This window comes from Rhipicephalus microplus, chromosome 1, assembly GCF_043290135.1.
Source record: "Rhipicephalus microplus isolate Deutch F79 chromosome 1, USDA_Rmic, whole genome shotgun sequence".
Taxonomy (NCBI): Eukaryota; Metazoa; Arthropoda; class Arachnida; order Ixodida; family Ixodidae; genus Rhipicephalus; species Rhipicephalus microplus.
In genome coordinates, this window is record NC_134700.1 from 249,452,738 (window position 1) to 249,474,113 (window position 21,376).

The 21,376-nt window shown below is 45.0% G+C and overlaps 1 protein-coding gene across 5 annotated transcripts in view; it reads right to left on the reverse strand.

Moving 5' to 3' along the window:
- Window positions 1-21,376, reverse strand: part of LOC119185973 (mediator of RNA polymerase II transcription subunit 12-like protein) — a 105,376-nt gene that overhangs the window by 76,160 nt on the left and 7,840 nt on the right. For all 5 annotated transcript variants that reach the window (XM_075892922.1, XM_075892912.1, XM_075892918.1 and 2 more), the window contains exons 9-16: window positions 19,850-20,004; window positions 19,548-19,668; window positions 19,296-19,442; window positions 16,632-16,761; window positions 14,935-15,293; window positions 12,710-12,833; window positions 7,219-7,631; window positions 4,230-4,338 (exon numbers count right to left, since the gene is read on the reverse strand). In XM_075892922.1, coding sequence (XP_075749037.1) covers window positions 4,230-4,338; window positions 7,219-7,631; window positions 12,710-12,833; window positions 14,935-15,293; window positions 16,632-16,761; window positions 19,296-19,442; window positions 19,548-19,668; window positions 19,850-20,004 — 1,558 coding nt within the window. The remainder of the gene's footprint in view (window positions 1-4,229; window positions 4,339-7,218; window positions 7,632-12,709; window positions 12,834-14,934; window positions 15,294-16,631; window positions 16,762-19,295; window positions 19,443-19,547; window positions 19,669-19,849; window positions 20,005-21,376) is intronic.

Below are 21,376 nucleotides of genomic sequence, written 5' to 3' on the forward strand. Positions count from 1 at the left end.
GACTGATTGGTTGCTGGCACACCTGGGATGAGCCAGGTGGTTCTCAAGTTTCGATCTTTCACAGGGTTTTTTTTCAAATCCCTGTTCAAGAGCAGGATATTCCAAAGACAGCGTTCATTTGCCATCGGGGAACCTTCGAGTTCATGAGAATGCCCTTTGGAGTTGCCGGAGGTCCTGCCACGTTTCAGACCCTGATGGACCGACTACTGGAGGGAATTAATCACCTTTTTGCCATGGCGTTTCTGGATGATGTCCTGGTGTATTCGGAGACCCTAGAGGATCATCTTGAGCATGTTCGGGAGGTGTTGAAGTGGATAGGTTCGGCACAGCTGACGATTAACCCAGAGAAGGTGCACGTGTGCTGTCAATACCTGAAGTTCCTTGGCCATGAAATATCCCCCGAGCAGTGTAGGCCGGACGAGGAAAAAGTGCGAGCGGTGCTGGACTATCCTCAACCAACAACACTCAAACAGCTGTAGGCCTTCCTGGGACTAGCAGGCTATTACAGAGGGTTCATACCTCAGTTTTCTATCACTGCACGTCCACTCACAGAACTCCTTAAGAAAAACCAACGTTGGCGGTGGGAGCTGCAGCAAGAGGAAGCCTTTAGAGCACTTAAGCAGTCCCTGGCCGACGATGTTGTTGTAAAGTTGCCGGACCTCAACAGACCATTCGTGGTGGAAACAGACGCCAGTGGAGTCGGCATTGCAGCGGTGCTTCTGCAGGCAGCCGAGAGTGAGGCCGAGAGTGATGCTCAACTGCATCCAATAAGCTTCATTAGCAGGGTCTTCACTGAGGCAGAGCAGCGCTATATAGTGCAAGAATGGGAGTGTCTGGCTGTGGTGTGGGCAGTGGACAAGTTCCGACCATACCTTGAGTTCACAGAGTTTGAGATACACTGTGATCACTCCTCACTGTCCTGGATGTTCACCACAGACCAGGCCTCACCACGTGTAAAGCGTTCGGTTTTGCGGCTGCAAGGTTTCAACTGCAGGATCAAGCACAGGCGGGGTCTTGCAAATGTGCCAGCCGACGCCTTGAGCAGAGCTCCCCTTCAGCACCAGGAAGTTCCAAGCCCGAGTCTACACGAGACGCTGTTCCCTATGGCTGTTCCAGAGCCCAGCCCACAAATCAGCTTTGAGGCAGCTGCTGTTGCATCTGAAGTGGACGACACTACTGTCTTGAATGATGCAGGGCTCCTCGCCCATGAACAAGAGCAGGACCCCATACTGTCAAAACTACGAACTGTGATGAAGGGAGGGAAGCTTCCGCACACTGACAGTGATCAACCTTTAATCAAAGACCTGGCAGAGACGACCGAGATGGAAGAGAGTGGGTTGCTTGTACAGCACCGCGGGAACAGGAAGGTACCTTGGCTACCAAACCATCTCTGCAACTTGGTCCTGCGACTGTCCCATGACCACCCACCCGATTAGCGGCCACTCCGGCTTTTTTAAGACCCTCAAACGCATTTCTCAGAATTTCGTGTGGCTGGGTATGCGCTCGGACATATCCAAGTATGTGCGATGCTGCCAGGTTTGTCAGCGCACCAAAGCCCACCGGCAGAAGCCAGAAGAGCTGATGAGCAATCAATGGGCCACTGCCCCCATGGAACAGCTCAGCGTGGACATAATTGGGCCCCTGCCTATGACGCCTCGACACCACAAGTACCTTCTCTAGTGATTGACAAGTTCACCAAGTTCATTGAACTTTTCCCATTACGGGCAGCAAACAGCAAGAGTGTGGTGGCCTGCATGATCCAGGTTTTTTGCAGACATGGCACACCTGTCTCCATTTCAAGTGATAATGGAAAGCCGTTTGTAAGCAGGTTGCGGAAGGGCCTCCTTGAGCATTGGGGCATACAAGACCGACGCACTGTTCCGTACCGCCCTGCCGGGCAAATGGTGGAGTGCCACAATGGCATTATCAAGCAGTGCCTTAGGGCTTATTGTTCCAACCACAAAGACTGGGACCAGCACATCCCTGAAATTGCCCTGCCCATGCGCACGGCTGAAAGCGTTGTCACGGGCTACACGCCTGCCTTCCTCTGTTATGGCCGGGAGTTGAGAACCCCATGGACACAGGCTGAGGCCAAAGACGACGCGGAGCCTCCTGCGACAGCATACCGTGCATTTGCTACTGAGGTCTCCAAGTGTCTGCAGGAGGTGCTTGACTTCTCCAGGGCACACCAAAACCACATGTGGCGCGCCCAGAAGACTCGCTACGACCAGCACAGGCGGCCACTGACAATACAGGAGGGTGATCTTGTTCTGCTCGAAAGCCACTCCCTCAGCGATGCCACCAAGGGCTTCTCCTAGAAGGTTGCACCCCGGCGTTCCGGTCCCTTTCGGGCAGTGAGACGTGTGGGACAGAATGACTTTGTTCTAGTGGACCCCAAAACGGGTTGTCGCCACGGTGTGAGACACGCAGATCAGCTGACACTCTACCATGACGCTGCAGGCGATGTGTAGTGGTGGCTTCACATTTTGAGGGGGGGAGACCTGTGAGGGCGGCCGAGAGAGGGCGTTACGTGACGGCGTCATCATCATCATGGGGACTGGAGTGGTGGGGGTTGCGTGTGTGGGGAAGAGGGAGTTCGGCTGGTTGGGAGGAGTGGCAAGACGTAGCGGTGTGTGGTGCGTGATTTAGGGTTAGCGCGTAACAACTCTTACAATAACTTCCCTAGTAGGGCGTTGCAATCGACCGATGTACCTGGAGCACAAATCTTAAACATGTAAACACCATTTCTTTAATTTACTGAATAAAATGGTCATATAACGCAATCAAAACTAAGACAATAAGCAAAAAAAGTCATTAGGATGCATCATTGAGAAAAATCATGCTGCTTTTGCATGTTTGGTGCTCCGATTCTAGACAAATAACAAAAGGTGCTCCTCCATTCATTGCATGCTGTGCACTCCTTTTTGGTTGTCAGAGCATCTTGAAATTATGCCGAAACATGCACACATTGGTTCAGAAGGACTTTCCCAACACCAGCCAGACTACACGAGCGTTCCTTCAGTGCATCAACCAGAAGAGTGGCCGCCAGGTTTCGCAAAAGAAAAAAATAATATGCAATGATGAATGCTGCTAAATTTGTGCATTTAACTCCACAGAGGAGCTACTACTAAAAGTTTCTACAATGCACTCAATCTGACAAAGCCCTAAGTTGATGTTCTAATCGTTCTGCACAAACAACAGTGCATTAAAAGCAATCTTTCACAATTGCTTCGCTTGCCGTGCATACACAAAAAACACGCACGACTAATGAAGCGACTGTAGCCACTTATACTAGAGGCCCAGTAGATACGCCTTCTAAAAATGACTCCATGCTGCAGCAAACATGACACTGCTGAAGTTGAGGGTCTCAAAGCATTGCAGGTCGTCATCAAAAAAGAATGTTTCCGTCTCCGTACGACACACTGCCCTATTTCCGGTACACTATACGCAAACTGTTTTCTTCGTTCATGAGGCGGTACCGACATTTATTTGATAAAATCAAGAAAGAGAACCAAGTCAAGCAGCATGTGAATAAAGATAAGGATACTCATGGTTCTTGTTATCATCACTTCAAATTCAACAGGGTCAAAGACCATGACTTGCTTAAGACTTAAGCCTCTGAGCAAATGATATTAAAATATTATAAGCTGCTACACTGAGACAGCAAGAAATATAAACTATCAGCAAGAGATAGCACCAGCACTTGCAAGTGCTGCTGAAGATGTAATGTTTTCACTGTTGTTTATGTTCAATTCTACTTTCCTCTCGACATATCTTCCACAACTACACAATACAATACACAATACTGTCACATGCAATGAGCGTGAAAATGAACATTCTAGTAAAATAGATCGGGCAGAATATGTATGAAAATCAAACTGACAACTTACTAGACAAAAAAGACACCCTCCCTCTGCACATTCTGTTGCTGCCAGCCTTCCATAAAAAAGCCAAAAAAGATTTTCTGGCCTGTCAGCGAGCATGCTGCATGCTGGCAGAACACAGGACAAGTTATAGTATGTCCAATTTAAACCGACAGTCGTGTCTCCAAATGACAACTGCACACAGTGCAACTAAGTTCTCTTAATCAAAAGTAGCAAACCACAATATGACTGTGGTACATCTTTTATCAAAATGATCCAAATTTAAAAAAATATTACCTCACGGACACTTCAACCATAATATTTATCGTCTGATATGGTACTCAAGGCGAGCCTTGCTTCACTTACCAGGTTGGTCACTCATGTTCTGCTGGCCTTCTTTGATGCGTTGCAAGATGTTATCCAGGTCGGCGTCCAGTCCCGCATCATCCATGTCCATCTGAACACCCCAGCCAACCTATTCGAAAATTAGACATTATGCCCACAGTATGAGGCTAAGGCAGCATGAAACCTTCTCTCTCTCTCTTTCTCTCTCTTTTGTTTTCAAATATGAAATTTTGCCCAACAGCGTACACAATTAAATATATAAATGGAGCCCAATTTCCGGTATATACAGTGAACTCCCTTTAAAACGAACTCCGTCAAGACGAATTCTTGGTTAACATGAACAACGCGGGAGTGTTTGTTTGTTTTCCCACAGACTCATACAAAAAAAAATCTGCTTTTTGTTCGTTTTCCCACAGACTCAATGCAAAAAAAATCTGTTTAAGACGAACTGTGCAACATGCCTCTTCTGTTGAGACGAACTCTCGCAGCAACCAACAACGATGAAGATTCTGGGCAACGAACAATATAGTCTTGATGGAGGCATTCAGGTGAACTGAGAAATCAAAATGAAAAAAAAAAAAAGAAGAGAGAGAGAGGATTTCTGTGCCGCCAAGACTCAAAGCATATGAAAAGCCAATTGTGACATGGATCGAGAAAGCAAAATAAGTGCAAAAAGGAATGTCGGCACACAAAGCTACTATCTCTCTCACCCCTAGCCTGGAGGTCAAACAAGGGCCATGCTACAGTTTTATTGTTAAAATGTAGCAGCAATTTATTCATGAGCATATTTATTATTAAATTGTGAGATTGAGTACTCACTAAATTAGCCTAAATACTCCACCTGAAAGCGTAGTTTTTATTAAGCTGAGCCAAATAAATGCTTTTTCTTGTTCCTTTCCTCCTCATTGTAAGTATACTTTATTCTGTGCTCTCAAGCAACATATTTAGGTGTACTTGGCATGTTAGCATTTGGTTTTTGTGGGTACTTCTGATAAGATGAAGCCCTGACAAGACGAACAAATGATCGAGGTCTTTTGGGGTTCGTCTTAAAAGGAGTCTACTGTACATCAACCGTACTTTATGATTTGGCCCACAGAGCCACGTATCATAGTCCAATGGTTTAGTCGGATGAAGGTCCACTGTTTTCAACATTAATTATTACGCCACTTGGCGCTATCGCAAAGCTAGAACCACGTATGGCGGCCTGTCGGGTTTAATCAAGTTGAAAATGCTTCGACACATGATTCCTCCAGAAAGAGAATACATATGCAAAACATTTATTTAAAGTGGTCTTTTCATACTTGCCAACTTAGGGACAATTGGAGAGCACTAAGAAAATGCTGTTGATCAGTAGTGATAGGCCAATAGTGACTCAGTGTTATACTGCAATCATCGATAGTGACTATACAGAAGTGGCTCACACAGCGGAAGATTAAAGGCAATTCGTGAAGAAGCCCAAAGTGTTCCAGCTTTACTGCCATTCCTTTATGGCTATGGTGGTACAAATTTGGCACTTAGTTTACAGTTGGCCTGCAGCGAAGCAATGATGCATGTGTTCACAGGGTTCTGCACTCAGAATGCTTCAAGATTCGTCTGAATAGGTTATTCCGCCCTTGGCCAAATATGTCTCACTTAGCTCGAGTTCCATGCAAAGAACAATGCCTCCACTTTCCAAGAACGGTGGATGAGTCATAATTACCGGAATTTCTGAAATTTTGTGGTCTATACATGAAATTTTTCTGCGATGATATTCCACGACTATGAATGATCTCGCGAATTTTGTCAGTTTTCTTGCTATAAGATTTGCATGTACTCGTCATGACCGAGTGTAATGACAAGGAGCGGCAAAGGAGCTTGGGCCCTTGTGCTCTGCCAGCGCGAGGAAGGGAAAGACGTTGGAATTGAGCAGCCGGCCTAGCAAATGGACGTTGCATCTATTTCTTCTTACAATTGACCGAAATATTTGAATATCTCAGTAAAGAGTATGAAGTGTCGCCCAGAGGATTGCCATACCAAATACGGCTTGCTGTGCAAAAGTATCTGCGAAAAACCAAACTAATCACAAAAGATATATTGAGTACCACATTTGAGATATACCGTATTTAGTAGCATAATCCTCGCACTTATTTTCGTGGAAAACCGATGAAAAGTTGGGGGGTGCGAGAAATATGCGAGAAAAATTTTCCGCGAAAACGTACAGAGCAAAAAAGAAAACAAAGTGGTCCCAAATCGCAATTCTCACACCAGCAACTAGCCAGCAACAAACTACGAGCTTTGACACGTACTAGACTTAATTTAACAACAAAACCCCAGGTTCAACACAAAGCAAGATTTATTTGAGTCACAAAAGCTGCAAGCAAAATAGTAGAGAAATACCGTACGCAAAGTTTGCGGGTGTAGCGTTAGCGTTCGTCGCTCAACGGGAGCCCGCGGAAGGTTAGCATGCAACGTCAACCTTCGGCTGATGGCCATCTAACACAAAATTGTCCACAGTTGCCTTCTGACGAAATAAAGTGTTACCATCAATCCCACTCATAGGCACACGGAAATCCCTGCACGTCGTCGTGGCTTTCAGCTGCCCGTGCTGCGGTCGCCGGTAACAAACACAAAACTTGTCAACTCCAAAGTGCCGTTGGCCCTGTTGCCGTTGTTTAGTGCAAGATCAATCACTTTCAATAAGAGCTTTCGTATAGTCCCATAGCGTAACCACAGAAGGGACACAACAAAACACTAACAGGCAGCAACACACACTGGCCGCTTTGGCTTGCCTTGGCTTGAATTGAGGCTCCGTGCGTTTATAGTATGCATAATGCTTAGGAGATGACGCCAGGCTGTCGTGCGCTGCCATCATCAGTGGTTGGAAGGAGCTGACGACATAACGGCTGCAATATTCAGCGGTGCCATAATAACTCGCGGCAAAAAAATCTTATTTTTGCTGCACAGTGCGGGGGGTGAGAGAATTATGCAAGTGCGAGGATTACGCGAGTAAATACGGTATGCAAGTACCCACCTCATGTTTCACCGCACCCGGCTCGAACATATGCAGTGAGTCAGCTTGACGAGAAGGCTCCCCTAAATTTCCAATTCCCAGTTCGCCCAGTCCTAGACCAATGGACATGCCACCAGAGTTTCCAGGATTGCTGGCACTTCCATGACTAGGTGAAGGGCCGAGGTTGGGATCAAGGAAACCTGTGAGTGACGGTTCAGGTGACGGAGCACGTGGGGCACCACCAATGCCGCCTGCTCCCGTTCCCATGACACTTGGCAGACCGGCACCCCCAGGTGGGTAACTGGCAAAGTAGCCCCGCGAGATCAGGGTGCACATGTAGGCATCGTGGGAGAACACATCACAGTGGATCAGCTCGGCAAAAAGCAGCACAAGGTTGGCAAAAGCTGTCCGGTTCTCGGGAGATGGCTTGTCATCTGAATAAAAAAAAAATCAATTATTCTTCTCAGTGAAGGTGGGTGACCAGCAAAACTGCTGTGGTGTTTGATAAAGACTTTACTGCCCTATTTAGAAATCATAAAATATGTTGTTACACTCGCGTTAGGCTTGTGTGATATGTGAATTTTAGGTTAGAAGTGAGTTTAAAGAGAATAATGACTTTGGTCGAATAATTTTGTTATAGTAATTTTGGTCGAATAATTTCGAATCGAATTCGAATAGCACGTAAGTTGCATATTATTAAGAAAAATGGATACATTTGTCATGACCTAACTAACCCTCACAATATCTTTTAAAAGAGTGGAACAAGGCCTGTGCAAATGCCTTTCTTTAGGGTTCTAAGAGAGTGGAAACAACTTTGAATAGTAGCAGGATTTGAGTTTCGATAGAATGCAAGCAATAAATTGTAAAACATGTTACATTTTAAAATTGGCTATACATACAGCATATAAGTCAATATAAAACGAGCTTTTAAACTTCAAAAATCAATCAATGTGAGAGCAATATTTTCATTTAACTTTGAAGTGAGACTTTGCGCGGCAATGCGGGCTTCCCCCGAGTACGTCTTTTCACAGCTTAGCACCCATCAATTGCAGTGAAACAACCTTTACAAAGGGGTTCCATAGGGACTAATTTACATCCATTTCTTGGTTTCGAATACTTTGAAATATTTATTTATTAATTCAAATTCAATTCAAAGTGAATTTGAATATTGTATTATTTATTCAAACATTTCAAACGTTCAAATATTCACACAACCCTATCATTTTGAGTAATTATGTGATTACATTGTATACTGTTTGTACAAATACAGAGAGATACACAATTCGCTCTTCTTTGGCCGTCCGGTTCACACATCCATGACCTCCCTCACACTGTTGCTCTCTCTGTCACTCCTCATAGATATGCTACCCTTCATGCATATGAACTAAGCGAGGCCTCCCTATAGAAACAGTGAAGTGAAATGGTATCCAATATTTTCCTTGGTTACCTTATCAGGCGCATGCTATGTTGCGCACTATGTCATACATTCACAGGGAGCATCTTAGACACAGCTGGTTGTTAACCTGAGCTAGGTCACATGTGGCAATGAGTGTTTGCTTTTGTTGCAGGCTCTTTCACTCCCACGTTTAAGGGGAGAGTTTTTCCATGTGGACGCCATAAAATATCAGTTCCTAGACATGGACAGCTTCATTGTAAAAAAAAAAAAATGCCTCTTCGACAGTTATATTTACCAATTGTGTAATGACTATGCAAAGAGGACCTTCGCTTCATGACACTATATATTGTAACGATGTTGAAGGACTCGGGGGTGTAATAAAATGTATTTATTAAAGAGCAAACCTGTGCGCACAACTCAAGGAGACTATGGTCGTAGAACGTGACGGCCGAACACCAAAGATGTCCGCCTTCTTCTTCCTCTCCAAGAGAAGTCCCGAGCGCGTGGCGCACATCAGCCGGGTCCAGCTGGCTGCTCATGCTACCATCGTCATCTCTGCGCAACACTAGATGGCGCGCATGTATGTCCCTGTGCGCGCAATGATGGGCGCGTTGTTTGAATGCAGGCAAGATGTCGTGGCATAATCCCCCTCCTCATACGCATCGTCCCGATGCATCAGGCAATGAATAGATTCGTGGTAGGCGTCACTGGTTTTCCGATGATCTTTCATAGTAAGGTTTCGTCCAGACTACATGTACAACCTCTGTAGGTTGGCGGCGTTTTGAGCTCCTGTGCATAGCGGATCTGACTTGGTACGTTACATCGCTTACACGATGGAGTACTTCGTAAGGCCCGAAGTATCGGCTAAGAAGTTTTTCAGAAAGTCCACGGCGATTCACTGGGGTCTATATCCATACTTTGTCACCTGGTTGATAATGCGCTTCGGTACGACGCTAATTGTACCGGTAGGAGTCGATACTCTGTTGACGGAGTATTCTGTATCTCGCCACCTGTCGTGCTTCCTCGGCTCTTTCCAAGAAGTCGTCTAGGTCAGGTGGATTGCTGCTTTCATCATTCAGTGGTAACATGGCACCCAGTGGAGTGGTGACTGTTCGGCCGAATACAAGTTCAAACGGTGTCACTCGCGTTGTTTCTTGAACGACTGTATTATATGCGAAAGTGATGTAGGGCAATACCGTATTTACTCGCATAATCCTCGCACTTTTTTTGCCAGAAAACTGATGCAAAGCTGGGGGGTGCGAGAATTATGCGGGGAAAACTTTCCACGAAAATGCAGAGAACAAAAAAAAAAACGAAGTGGCCACAAATTGGGATTCTCACGCCAGAAACTTACAGCAAGCTTTAAGAAGTACTAATTAGAGCTTACCTCAACAATAAAAGCAGAGGTTCAACACAAGGCAAAATTTATTTGAGACACAAAAAGTGAAAGCAAATAGTCGAGAATTAGAATACCATACGTGAAGCTTGTGGGCGTTGTGGGCGTAGCGGTAGCGGTCGGCGCTCAACAGGAGCCCTCAAAAGGTAAGCGTAGGACGTCAGTATTGGGCTGATGGCTATTTAACAGAATCGTCCGCAGTTTCCTTCTGAAGAAATAAAGTTTACCATCAATCCCAGTTTTAGGCACACAGCAGGCCCAACGCGTCTTGGTGGCTTTCAGCTGCCATCACTATTAGCGAACACAAAACTCGTAGGCTCCGGAGGCCCTACCGGCGGCCCTGTTGCCGTTGTTTAGCGCATGATCTATCACTTGCAACTTGAAGCAGCCTTGTGGCTTCAGTATCACCCTATAACGTGCCAAGATTACCGACACAACATACAAAACACGTCGCAACGCGCACTGGCCACTTGGGTTTGGCTTGGATTGAATCGAATCTCCGTGCAATAGTATGCTTGATGCTTAAGAGATGGCGCCAGATAGCGCACGCTATCATCATCAGTGGCTGGAACGAGCAGACGACTTTATTGCGGGAGTTCTCAGGGGTGCGATAATTACTAGAGAGAAAAAAATCTTATTTTTCTTGGGCGATGTGGGGGGTGCGAGAATAATGCGAGTGCGAGGATTACGTGAGTAAATACGGTATTTCATCCCAAAGTTTATGTTCGACTTCGATATACATTGAAAGCATATCAGTCAGAGTTCTGTTCAGGCGCTCCGCTAGGCCATTTGTTTGAGGATGGTATGCCGTAGTTCTTCTCTGGTCTGTATAGGTCATTTGCATCAAACATTTCATTAGGTCTACAGTAAAAGCTGTGCCACGATCTATAATTACGAAGCTTGGAGCACCATGTCTGAGGACTATGTTGTTGATGAAGAACTTGGCAACTTCAAGAGCTGTTGCACTGTACAGCGAGTCAGTCTTAGCGTAACGAGTGAGATAGTCCGTGGCTACAACTATCCACTTTTTGCGTGCAGTCTATGTCGGAAACGGGCCTAGGAGTTCCATACCGACTTGTTGGAATGGGGCATCTGGCGGTTCTATTGGCTGGAGGAGGTTTGCAGATTTCACGGATGGAGTTGTGCGTCTTTGACACTTACGGCAGGTTTTCACATAGTGCTGAACTGATGCTAAGAGTTTTGGCCTGTAGTATTTTAGATGAATTCTGGCGAATGTATGGCTGACACCCATATGTCCAGATGTTGGCTCATCATGACATGCATGCAGAATCTCGTTTCGTAAATGTTCAGGTACGAGTAAAAACTTGTCACCATAAGGCTCAAAGTTCCTCTTGTAAAGGACCTCTTCTAGAAGACAGAACGAAGGGAGCCCTCTGGATAAAGTGCACGAGACTTTAACGTTGAGTCCTTGGAGATGCTGTATAAGCGGCAGCAAATCGGGGTCATTTTGTTGTTTTTGAGCGATTTCTGATGCCTGAACGCCGCCTCTCCTCTGGCTCTCTTGTCTCCACTGCTGCGCGTGACAGGCAGTCGGCATCACTGTGCTTTTTCCCAGATTCGTACACCACAGTAATATCGTACTCTTGTAGCCTAAGGCTTCATCTTGCTAGTCGGCCAAAGGGATCCTTAAGATTCCCCAGCCAACACAGGCAATGGTAATCACTGACTGCTCGGAATGGCCTACCATAGAGGTACGGTCGAAATTTACTTATGGCCCAGATGACCGCGAGACACTCTTTTTCGGTTGCAGAGTAATTTGTCTCAGCTTTCGAAAGCTTGCGGCTGGCATTCGCTAGCACTTCTTCTTGGCTTTTTCTTGTTTGAATGCAGGCAGGATGTCGCAGCAATATGTATATCTCACGAACTTGCACGTGAAAACACCATTGCCTGAGGCAGATTAGACTGTGGTAAAGTACACAAGAGACTGAAATTTCAATGTGGTTGGCTCACCCACAGCTTTGACCAATCGAATGAAAAGTATCAGCATTAAATTATTCACTAGACCAAGGTTACAAGCCACCTGCGCTTCAACGCAAGTGTACTGAGCCAGGTCACTTTAGTGAGAAAAATAAAAATGTGTGCCTCTCATTTAAGCTTGCCTTTACCGTGCATGTTTTAATATGAATAGTCCAAGTTGAGTACTCCACCCTGTTGTGCTTTTCGCAGACGTCTCGGCTAGAGCATTGAAACTAACTGCATTTACCGTGTTGTTGTGATTTCTTTATTGTCGTGCTTAGTTCGCATCTGAATTATGCAAAGCTGTCATAATTCGTACTAAACTGAGTTTCCATTCGCAGGTGAACCACTCTCAAGCACTCATCCCACAGCATTGTTAAAATCAGCCTGGCGAAGATGGCTGAATCACTCGCCACGACGCTTCGCTGCAACCTCCAGTGTACCGCTACATTGACCGCAAATAACGTTCGGCAAGGAACAAAATTTAACCGGTTTTGCGTTCTCAGGCTAGTCGCCCTTCCATTTCGTGCAATGGCTGCACACAAATAAAGAACAATCAAACGTGATAACGGAGGGCGGGCGCAAAAATCGGCTTCACTTCAGTATCACTCAGAGGCACACACAGGTGTTCATGACCCTAGGCATGGTGGCCAGAAGTAGTGCCTTCTCCGCATTGCCCGCATGCTGTGCGGGAAAAAAGACATTATAAGCAAGGTAGTCAATGTAAGGAGCAAGGTGCGTACCAAGGACAGGGGCTTCCATGTCAAGGAAATTGACGAGCAGGCTCTGAAATATAGGTAAACCAGTGGGTGCCATCCCCGAGTCCTGAGAATCCTTCTCGTCCACCAGGTCGGCATCATTGTACTTCTGAAAAAGTGAATCAGTTACTTAAAAACAAGCACCAACGTATACACTTAATGCACGCAACAGGCTATACCAGTGCTTGTCTTTTAAATCACGCATTGTCTTCTGTTTTATGGAAAGTAAATACGGAAATGTACAACAGAAGAAATTTGCAAGAAAGCTCTTTTAGCTCTATTTGATGGAGACAGAAGAGCTGTTAGCGGCAGAGTATTATAATGTTACGAAAGAAAATGGAACATTTTTACTATGTCTGCACATGAAATTCTAAATTGATTATGTTTATTTTTCTCTCTCGCCTTTTCTATGAAGATACTACATACATATACATAGCTTATTGGGGGGGGGGGGTGAACAATAAGGACAGGAATATGCAGATTATGTCAATATTTATTGTCGCACAATGCCTACCACATTGTTTCGCATCATAATATACTATGAGCAGGAAAGAGTTATCTCCCAGTGGCATACATCACAAGCACTTCTGCAAATGGGAGAGGTCAAGCTGGGATTTTGATGTTGAAGTTGATGTAAAGCTCAGATATTTCTCATGAATGTTCAACAAGCCACAAGTTCCGTTCAAATTGGTTAACAACATCCATTTCCTAGTACCACACAGAGTTCACTCCAGATAATTGTGATATGCTGATTAACATTGTAATTGATTGATATGTGGGGTTTAATGTCTAAAAATCACCATATGACTATGAGAGACGCTGTAGTGGAGAGCTCTAGAAATTTCTACCGCCCGGAGTTCTTTAACGTACAGCCAAATTTGAGCACAGGTGCATACAGCATTTTCGCCCCCATCAAAAATGCAGCTGCCCCAGCCGGGATTCGATCCCACAATCTGCAGATCAGCAGCCGAGTACCTTAGTCACTAGACCACCGCGGCGAGGCCTGATTAACATTGTAAATTTTTCTGTTTATAAAGAAGTCTTGCTCCAACAAGGCAGATGGAATGTTCAATCTACAAATGTTGGTGCATGCTTGAAATCAGCACACACATATACATAACAAGTTTCATCAAAATTGAGCAAGAATTTTTAAAATATTTTAAATGACAGTGTCCCCATTAAACTTATTATACTACATACACAGTTTGTACACAAGAGAGAACTTTGGCTCAAGTGTCTATGAGATCTGCAATGTACGCTGCTTCAGCCAGCATGGGAATTATGGGCAGTGCACGAATTTGCCTAATCATCATTCTTTTTTTTGGCTCCGTTTGGCTCCGTGTGGTCTGAAACTGCTTTGCCGCAAGACTAAGTTCAGCAAAGGTTTAGCAATTATGTTTCACCACCGTGACCTTTTTTATTTAGGTTCACCAATTCAAATTAGCTCACAAAGGTCAAAACAGTCTGTTCTTTTATTTGAAACAAAAACCAAAACACAGCAATAAACAAAGCCAAAAGTGTGTTCGAAGCCCCCAAGCACGGAGACTAGGCAAGTCTATATACTACCCATCATTCTCATGGTGGATGAACGATCGCAGCACCAGAGTTCCCTCTAGATTTTTTTTTTTTTAAACTTCATGATACTACCTTTGTCAATTTATGCTTTCTTCAATTTATGCTTTCTAATGGCAATCAAACCACTATTAATTTTCCTTAAGTCTTGACACGTATCAGCGATGTAAACAATTACAAAGTTCAAAACTGCACACCCTCGCAATGTATAAACAACCCTTGTTAGGGTGCATCTGTCACCAATGAGAACAACCTGTTCTCTAACATAAAGATTAAAAATGTGTTCACAAAGTGCACATATAATGCTGGTGAAAGAGGAGACATGGTGTAGCACAACTGCCCCCGCTCACTTTTTGTTTGGTTACTGCACAAGCTTTCCAAACAGATTTCGTCTATGGTGCCATACAGCCCATCATGCCACTGATACCACAAAGGCACTAGTAATTAAAAAATACTACTATGCACATTCTGTTTTCCATGAGACACTCAGCAAAAACAATATGGCTCAACCAAGCATATGGCCTGGGTACCTATGGCCCCCAAGTATCAGCCACAGCCAACCACAACTAACTCTCCCACCATCCCATTTCAGCCAACTATGTCCCCGACGGTGAGTAAAAACAAGAGAGAGCACAAACCTCTATGTTAAGCTCGTTCTGACGCTTCTCAAGTAGACGTGCCACGACCAGGGCCCTGTGTTCGCCACTACGTTTAGTTGTGACGGCCCACTCGCACAAAAGTCGCACAATGGGCTCATCCTGCAAAGGAGGTGTGGACACCTGGGGCCCCAACACTTCTGCATTGCTCCCAGACCCTCCTGACCCCACCCCATGGCCAGGACTTGCACCAGGTGTAGAGGCCGCAGGCTGGGGCTGGTCACCACTTTTGGCAAACACTTTGGAGTAGAGCGTGTCCAGGGAATTGGTGGCATCTACTCGGTCAAAGCTATGCCTGTCCAAGGCATCTAGGACCCCCAGCACCCGTGTAATGGTTGTGCCTGCATCATGGGAATGTGTGATGCATGTCTGAGAACACCGCAAGCCAAATATGTGGCCAGCAGATCTTCACTTATGGGAGCGCATAATGCTGAAATAAAGAGCAGTGCCTTGGCATTAATCAATCAATTGATCAATCAAGCAAGCGAACTTTTGACTTCTGTGTCTAAAGGATATAATACCGGATGTTTCAAGGAACGTGTCCAAAAATCCTCAAATTAAAGAAACTACAATACTGAATAGGGCTGCCCTATCTTATACAATCCTTTAAGTCAAGCAAGACCATGAAATTGTATGTCTAGAGACCATTCATCCACAACAGAAAAATAGACATGCATCATGCTGCCAAACGACAAAAGACCCTTTTCATGACTATAAAGTTAGGTTTCCTGCAATGTAGTTGGCCACAACTAATGGCAGCTAGTCACACCTACAAAAAGCATGTTCAAGCACAGTTTGATTTTACAAAAAAACGGAAAATGTAGACTCGGACCTCTTGATATAACCTCGCTAAGACAAGCCCCAGCAGTTGTAACTCAAACCTGATCCCTACTTGAAGGATGACAGGTGCCACCATCCTGGTGCCGGAGCCCCTGGTCACCTACCACGACATCACTCAGCACTATCGCCTCGAGCGATATTTCTATTCACATCCTCACAGCAGCCTTCCCAAGCGGTCCGAGATCGCCTGGCGTCGCCTACAGACCCGCACCTTCCCGTGCCCCCTCGTGTTTTCATACATGCACCCAGGTGCCATCGATCCACGCTGCTGCCTGTGCGGCAACGTTGCCTCGTTGAACCACATCCTCTGGGGCTGCCCGGAGGATCCCCCGCCCGCCGACCTCCTTTGCTCACCCCCCACCGAGGGACAATGGGAGGCCCTTCTCTCCAGCAACGACATAGACATCCAGACACGGGTCCTGAAACGAGCGGAAGAAGTCATCGAGAAGCACAGCCTGGCAGCCTTCGTGGCTTAGCCTCCCTTACCCCTCACCCCTTCGACTAATAAAGTTGTTACTCACTCACTCCGTCAAGCAAATATGCAGCAAAGGTAAGAACTCTCGCAGATTATAAAAAGGGTCAATAATCAATAAATAAATGCTCAATGAAACAGAAGTTCGAATAGACATGGTGGTGTGCTGTTCCGATCCATCTAAAAATTTTTTTTTATTTTATCTTAGACGATATACGAGTTCCTAAAGCGTGTAGGTGGAAAGTAGATCAAGTGACCAAGGAAGCAGCCAGTGCACCGTCTTCTTAGAATACATTATAGCCGAAGGATTCTGTGCAGAAGAACCGCTCAGGTACAGTGCGTATTAGACGATGCAGCAAACACTCACCAGCGGCCATTTGCTGCCACTTGTCACATGACCAGTGCATCTCGGCTGCCCGCCCTCGCTGAATCACCTGCTGCTCCACTCGGCGTAGCTCTTGCCGCACTTGCTGCTGATCTGCGATCTTAAAAGGAGACTGAAGAGAAATGCTCACATCAGTTTACGTACAAGTTACTATTCATTTTAATGTATATTAGTTAACTATTTTGCACTATTTACTTTAAAATTAATGCCTCATAAACATATGTACACCTTATATAGAAGTATTCTTCAGAGCTGTGTGAATAGTGAATATTTGGGTGCAAAGCAAATTCAAATATTGAAGTGTGAGTGCTAATCAAGAAGCATATTTTCAAATATTTTAAGAATATTTTTCATATTCTTCGAGACAAAATTGCAGAAAAAGAAGCTGGAGCGGATTTTTAAGCATATCCTTACAAGATTCTTAAGCATATTCTTACATGAAGGTCAGCATATTCTTACATTTTGGCTAGGTTGATGAAGTGCTGGCGGGGTAGTGTTTCACAGTTGTCTTGCAAAGGATGAGGCAATCCAGGAGTTAAATTGAACTTAATTGTACTTATGTACAATTAAGTTCTGTGTTGTAACTTTGGTACAACCAAAGTGTTACCGACAACACTTTACACGTGAAAGGCAAAGATGCTATGTCGTCAACCTCTCCCACACTTTCATCTTCCACGGGACAATCTGTGTGGCGGAACATGTGCAATAGTTTCGCTTACGTCGATTACCACTACTTGTTGCACACCCAGCACACCCACCACAATGATGATTGTGTCGGCAGAGTGTAAGATCATAAATGCGGTTGCCTACTTCATGGCGCAAAAATGTTTTTTCGTTGTTTCTATTGCTTTTAAAGTTAATTTTTTGTACTGCTCCGTTATGTGAGCATTTTTTTGTGACGCCACCTATTGGAGACCATTCGTCGCATTAAAGGCCCAATTTCAATAGTACAAGGAAATAAACTGCAGATTTGACCGAATCTATATCAGACAAAACATACATGTGCCTGAAAATTAAACAGATACTAAAGGAAACATTTTGTGGGCTCCTATCAGAAGTTCTCAAACTAAGTTCTAAAGAACCCAGGACTTCTGCAAATGGTACATCGGGGTTCCACAAGCGATCACTATGAATCGGACAGCTTCCCGTTTTTCTCCATTAACTTCAACTTAAAGAAAAAGATTACATTGCATCTCAAGTTTCCCAAAGCCAGCATGCACCACATTCACACCTCAGTAGTGTGGGCAACAACACATGGCACAGTCATGTAAGACCCATCACATACAACTTGCAGCTTGTGATAATTTGGCAGGCAAGTAATACAAGAGAATATGAAGGATAAACCTTTCTTTTTGTCATTATAGTCACAAGATTTTTCACTTTCTGAATACCACACTGACCCCACAAATTTAAATCTGTTTGTCAAGCTTGGGCTATTGCAGCTATGTATATATTTTTGAAACTCTCCCATGCTTAGTCGGACTTTCAAAGAAAATGTAGTTAATTTTTGGCAATTTACAATTAGCTACTGAAGGACAAGACACCATGAGCACTCATGGTAGACTGTCGTCGCTTCTTGGTCCATGTTTATTTGCACCATAATTGGTGCAAATAAACATGGACCAAGCCAAACAAGGACCATAAGCCTCTCATGAACTGTTGCTTTATTAGAGATACAGAATGGGTAAAAAGGATGCAGCATATTGCAAAGCTTCAGCTTACAATATGTCACTGTCATTGTCACTTCAGCCTATTTTCTGACCACGCCCTCCCAATGATCTTTATTTAACCATAGAGTTTCGTATACATACACTAGAAGGAACTCTGGCACTAGTGTCATCGGAGCTTCAACGCATGGCGCATCAGCGAGCATGGAAATCATGGGTAATACACGGATTTGCCTAGTCTTCGTGCTTTACGTTCCTCTTAGCTTTGCGTGCCTTGAAGCTGCTTTGTAACAAAACAACAATCAGCGAATGTTCAGCAGTCTTCACCATCTTAATTTTTTTAGGCTTACCATTTTCAATTAGGTTACGAAGCTCAAAAGTATTCATTCTTTCCTTCAAAAGAAAATTGAAACACAGCAATAAACGAAGTCACAAGTGCGATTCGCCACCAGCAAATACGATGACTAGGCACAACCGCGCACTACTCATCATTCCCATGGTGACCGAACGATCGCAGCGCCAGAGTTCCCTCCAGTTAATTTTAGGAAACTATACATTTAAGCCCATCTTGTGCAAGTCGGTTTCATTTTACGCTAGCAATTTTCTCAATTTCATCCCTTCATTTAACTTCCTGCCATTCTTGGTTATGCTTCCCATCTCTCAATATCCATTCCACCACTCTAAATGACCATCAGTTATCAGTCCCTCACATTACGTGAACTGCTCATGTCAGTTATCTCTATTGGTTCTTTAATTCACTCTGCTCTCTTCCCGTCTCTCAATGTTGTGCCTATTGTTTGAGCTGATAGCACAACGAGCTAAGCTCAACACCACCAGAGCAGACAAGTTGGCACCAACACAAGAGGCACGTTTCACCAGACCTCATTTTACATCCTCTCAGCCAGAGGCATTTTCTTGTGATCAGTAAATACACACAGCACACAACCAGATCTCAAGTACCTATCAGAGTGAAACATACCTGGCCACCAAGAGACTTCGGCGGCATGGGCAGACACGATGGTGGGCATGGTAGCAAGTCCAAGGGACTGCCGTTCAGAACGGGATTTCCCTTGCCTTCACCAATGCTGTTCCACACAAGAGCGGTAGGGCACTTCAGTGTGATGTACTGAATAATAGAAATTTCGAAAGGAATGCAAAGTTACACTTTTTTTTTCAATAAGCCACACAAATATTTACAGCACAAAAATGGGAAAAAAGAAGCAGTGCTAACCTGCACAACTACCGATAGCTGGAGAACAATAGAACGATGATGAGGACAGCTGAGGCATTCTGCAAAGCTTGCTGCCAGAGGACTGATGGAGGGAGGATTTGGCACTGGAGACACTGTGTTTCTAGGAAGGAAGCAATCGACATTCTAATGTTAGGGTTATTTAGCAGTACTGATTTAGTTGATCTATACGGACATCAAATGTGATAGATAGTTTGAAAAGTGAAGAAGAAACAGAGGTCCCCACATAAGCGCTTCTTGAAGTACACGTAGCGGTATTACCAAGGTAGCCTCGATTTACTCACCCGCCATTCGTTGTAACCGAGTTGACAGTTGTGACTGGACTCTGGCTCCTCGAAGAGCTGACTGTGTAGTCCACAACTAGCTGGCTTAGCTTCTTGGAACAGTGATAAGCCAGACGCCGTGACAGCAGCTCAGAGCGAGAAAACTCACCAACATACTGTAAATGGAAAAGGGAGAAACAAAACAATGGCGCCGTTTGAGGATGGAAAAAAAAATGCTGCAATTATGATAGTTCCCAACACGAAATTTTAGTGCACCTGCACACGTGTTTTATTTCACAATACTCTGGATGGCCCAGACAACGTCACATGCAGCATGTTGCAAATGGAGACAGATGCAGCGCCACTGCCTCAACACTCTAGAGCACACAACAGCTGTGACTCGCAACAGCCGCAGCTGAAAGACCTCCTAGTAGACATGCACTACTCTGGTGTCATTTCATAGCTTTGTGCAGCACTCTGGTTTCCTCCTCACCCTTTCACAGTCCTTCCTGCATTCCACGCTCATAGTGTTGTGTGACATTTCTACCTCTCAAAACTCCATGCTCACTTTCATCTCTCGCCGTGTTAGTACTTTTGCATATGACAAGTGAGGCACTCCAGCCATCAAGGCAAGAACAGGCACCAAGAAGTTCCACTTTAAAAAATTTGCTGAATAGAACCCACTTGTTCAGCAGTGGGTCTTCAGTACTGGTACAATTATAAGACCACAGTGCACCATCAACTATAATATAGTAAAATATTTGTAAATACACTGTGAGGAATGAGTGGGAGTGCCACGGGGTTGGGTGTAGTTGACGGTCGAGGAACGAGGTGGCGTCAATTGCTGTATCAGGCACAGACGGGGGCTGGCAAATATACCTGCAGATGCCCTGAGTAGAGCCCCCCTTTGATGTGAGGACCGTCCTAGCGACAGCTTGCACGAGAAGCTGCTTCCTATTGCTGCACAAGAACCTGAAGGGAAAATTACGTTTGAGCAAGTGGCAGTTGCCTTGGAAGATGATACGGCTGCCTTAAGTGACCCTGTGCAACTCGTACAAGAGCAGGCTCGTGGCAGCCGTCTTTCAAAACTGAAAACTATGGGCCAGGGAATTATGCTTCCAAATTCAGACCCTGATCATCGCCTTCTCCATGATCTGGCAGAAACAACAGAACTAGAGCCAAGTGGCCTGCTTGTTCAGCAAAGAGGCAACAAGAAGGTACCATGGCTGCCCTCTCACCTCCAGCACCTGGCATTGAAAATAGCGCATGGCCTTCCCACTGCAGCCCACGCTAGATTTTTCAAAACCTTGAGACATGTAGCGGCACGATTTGTCTGGCTGAGCATGCGGGCAGACATATCAAAGTATGTGCAGGGCTGTGCTATATGTCGGCAAACAAAAGCTCGGCACAAAAAGCCTGAAGGCCTGATGGACAGTCGGTGGGCAACAGCACTCATGGAGGAGCTTGGCGTTGACATTATTGGACCCTTGCCGTCTACACCTCGTGGCCACAGATACTTGCTCGTAGTCATTGACAAGTTCACTTCCC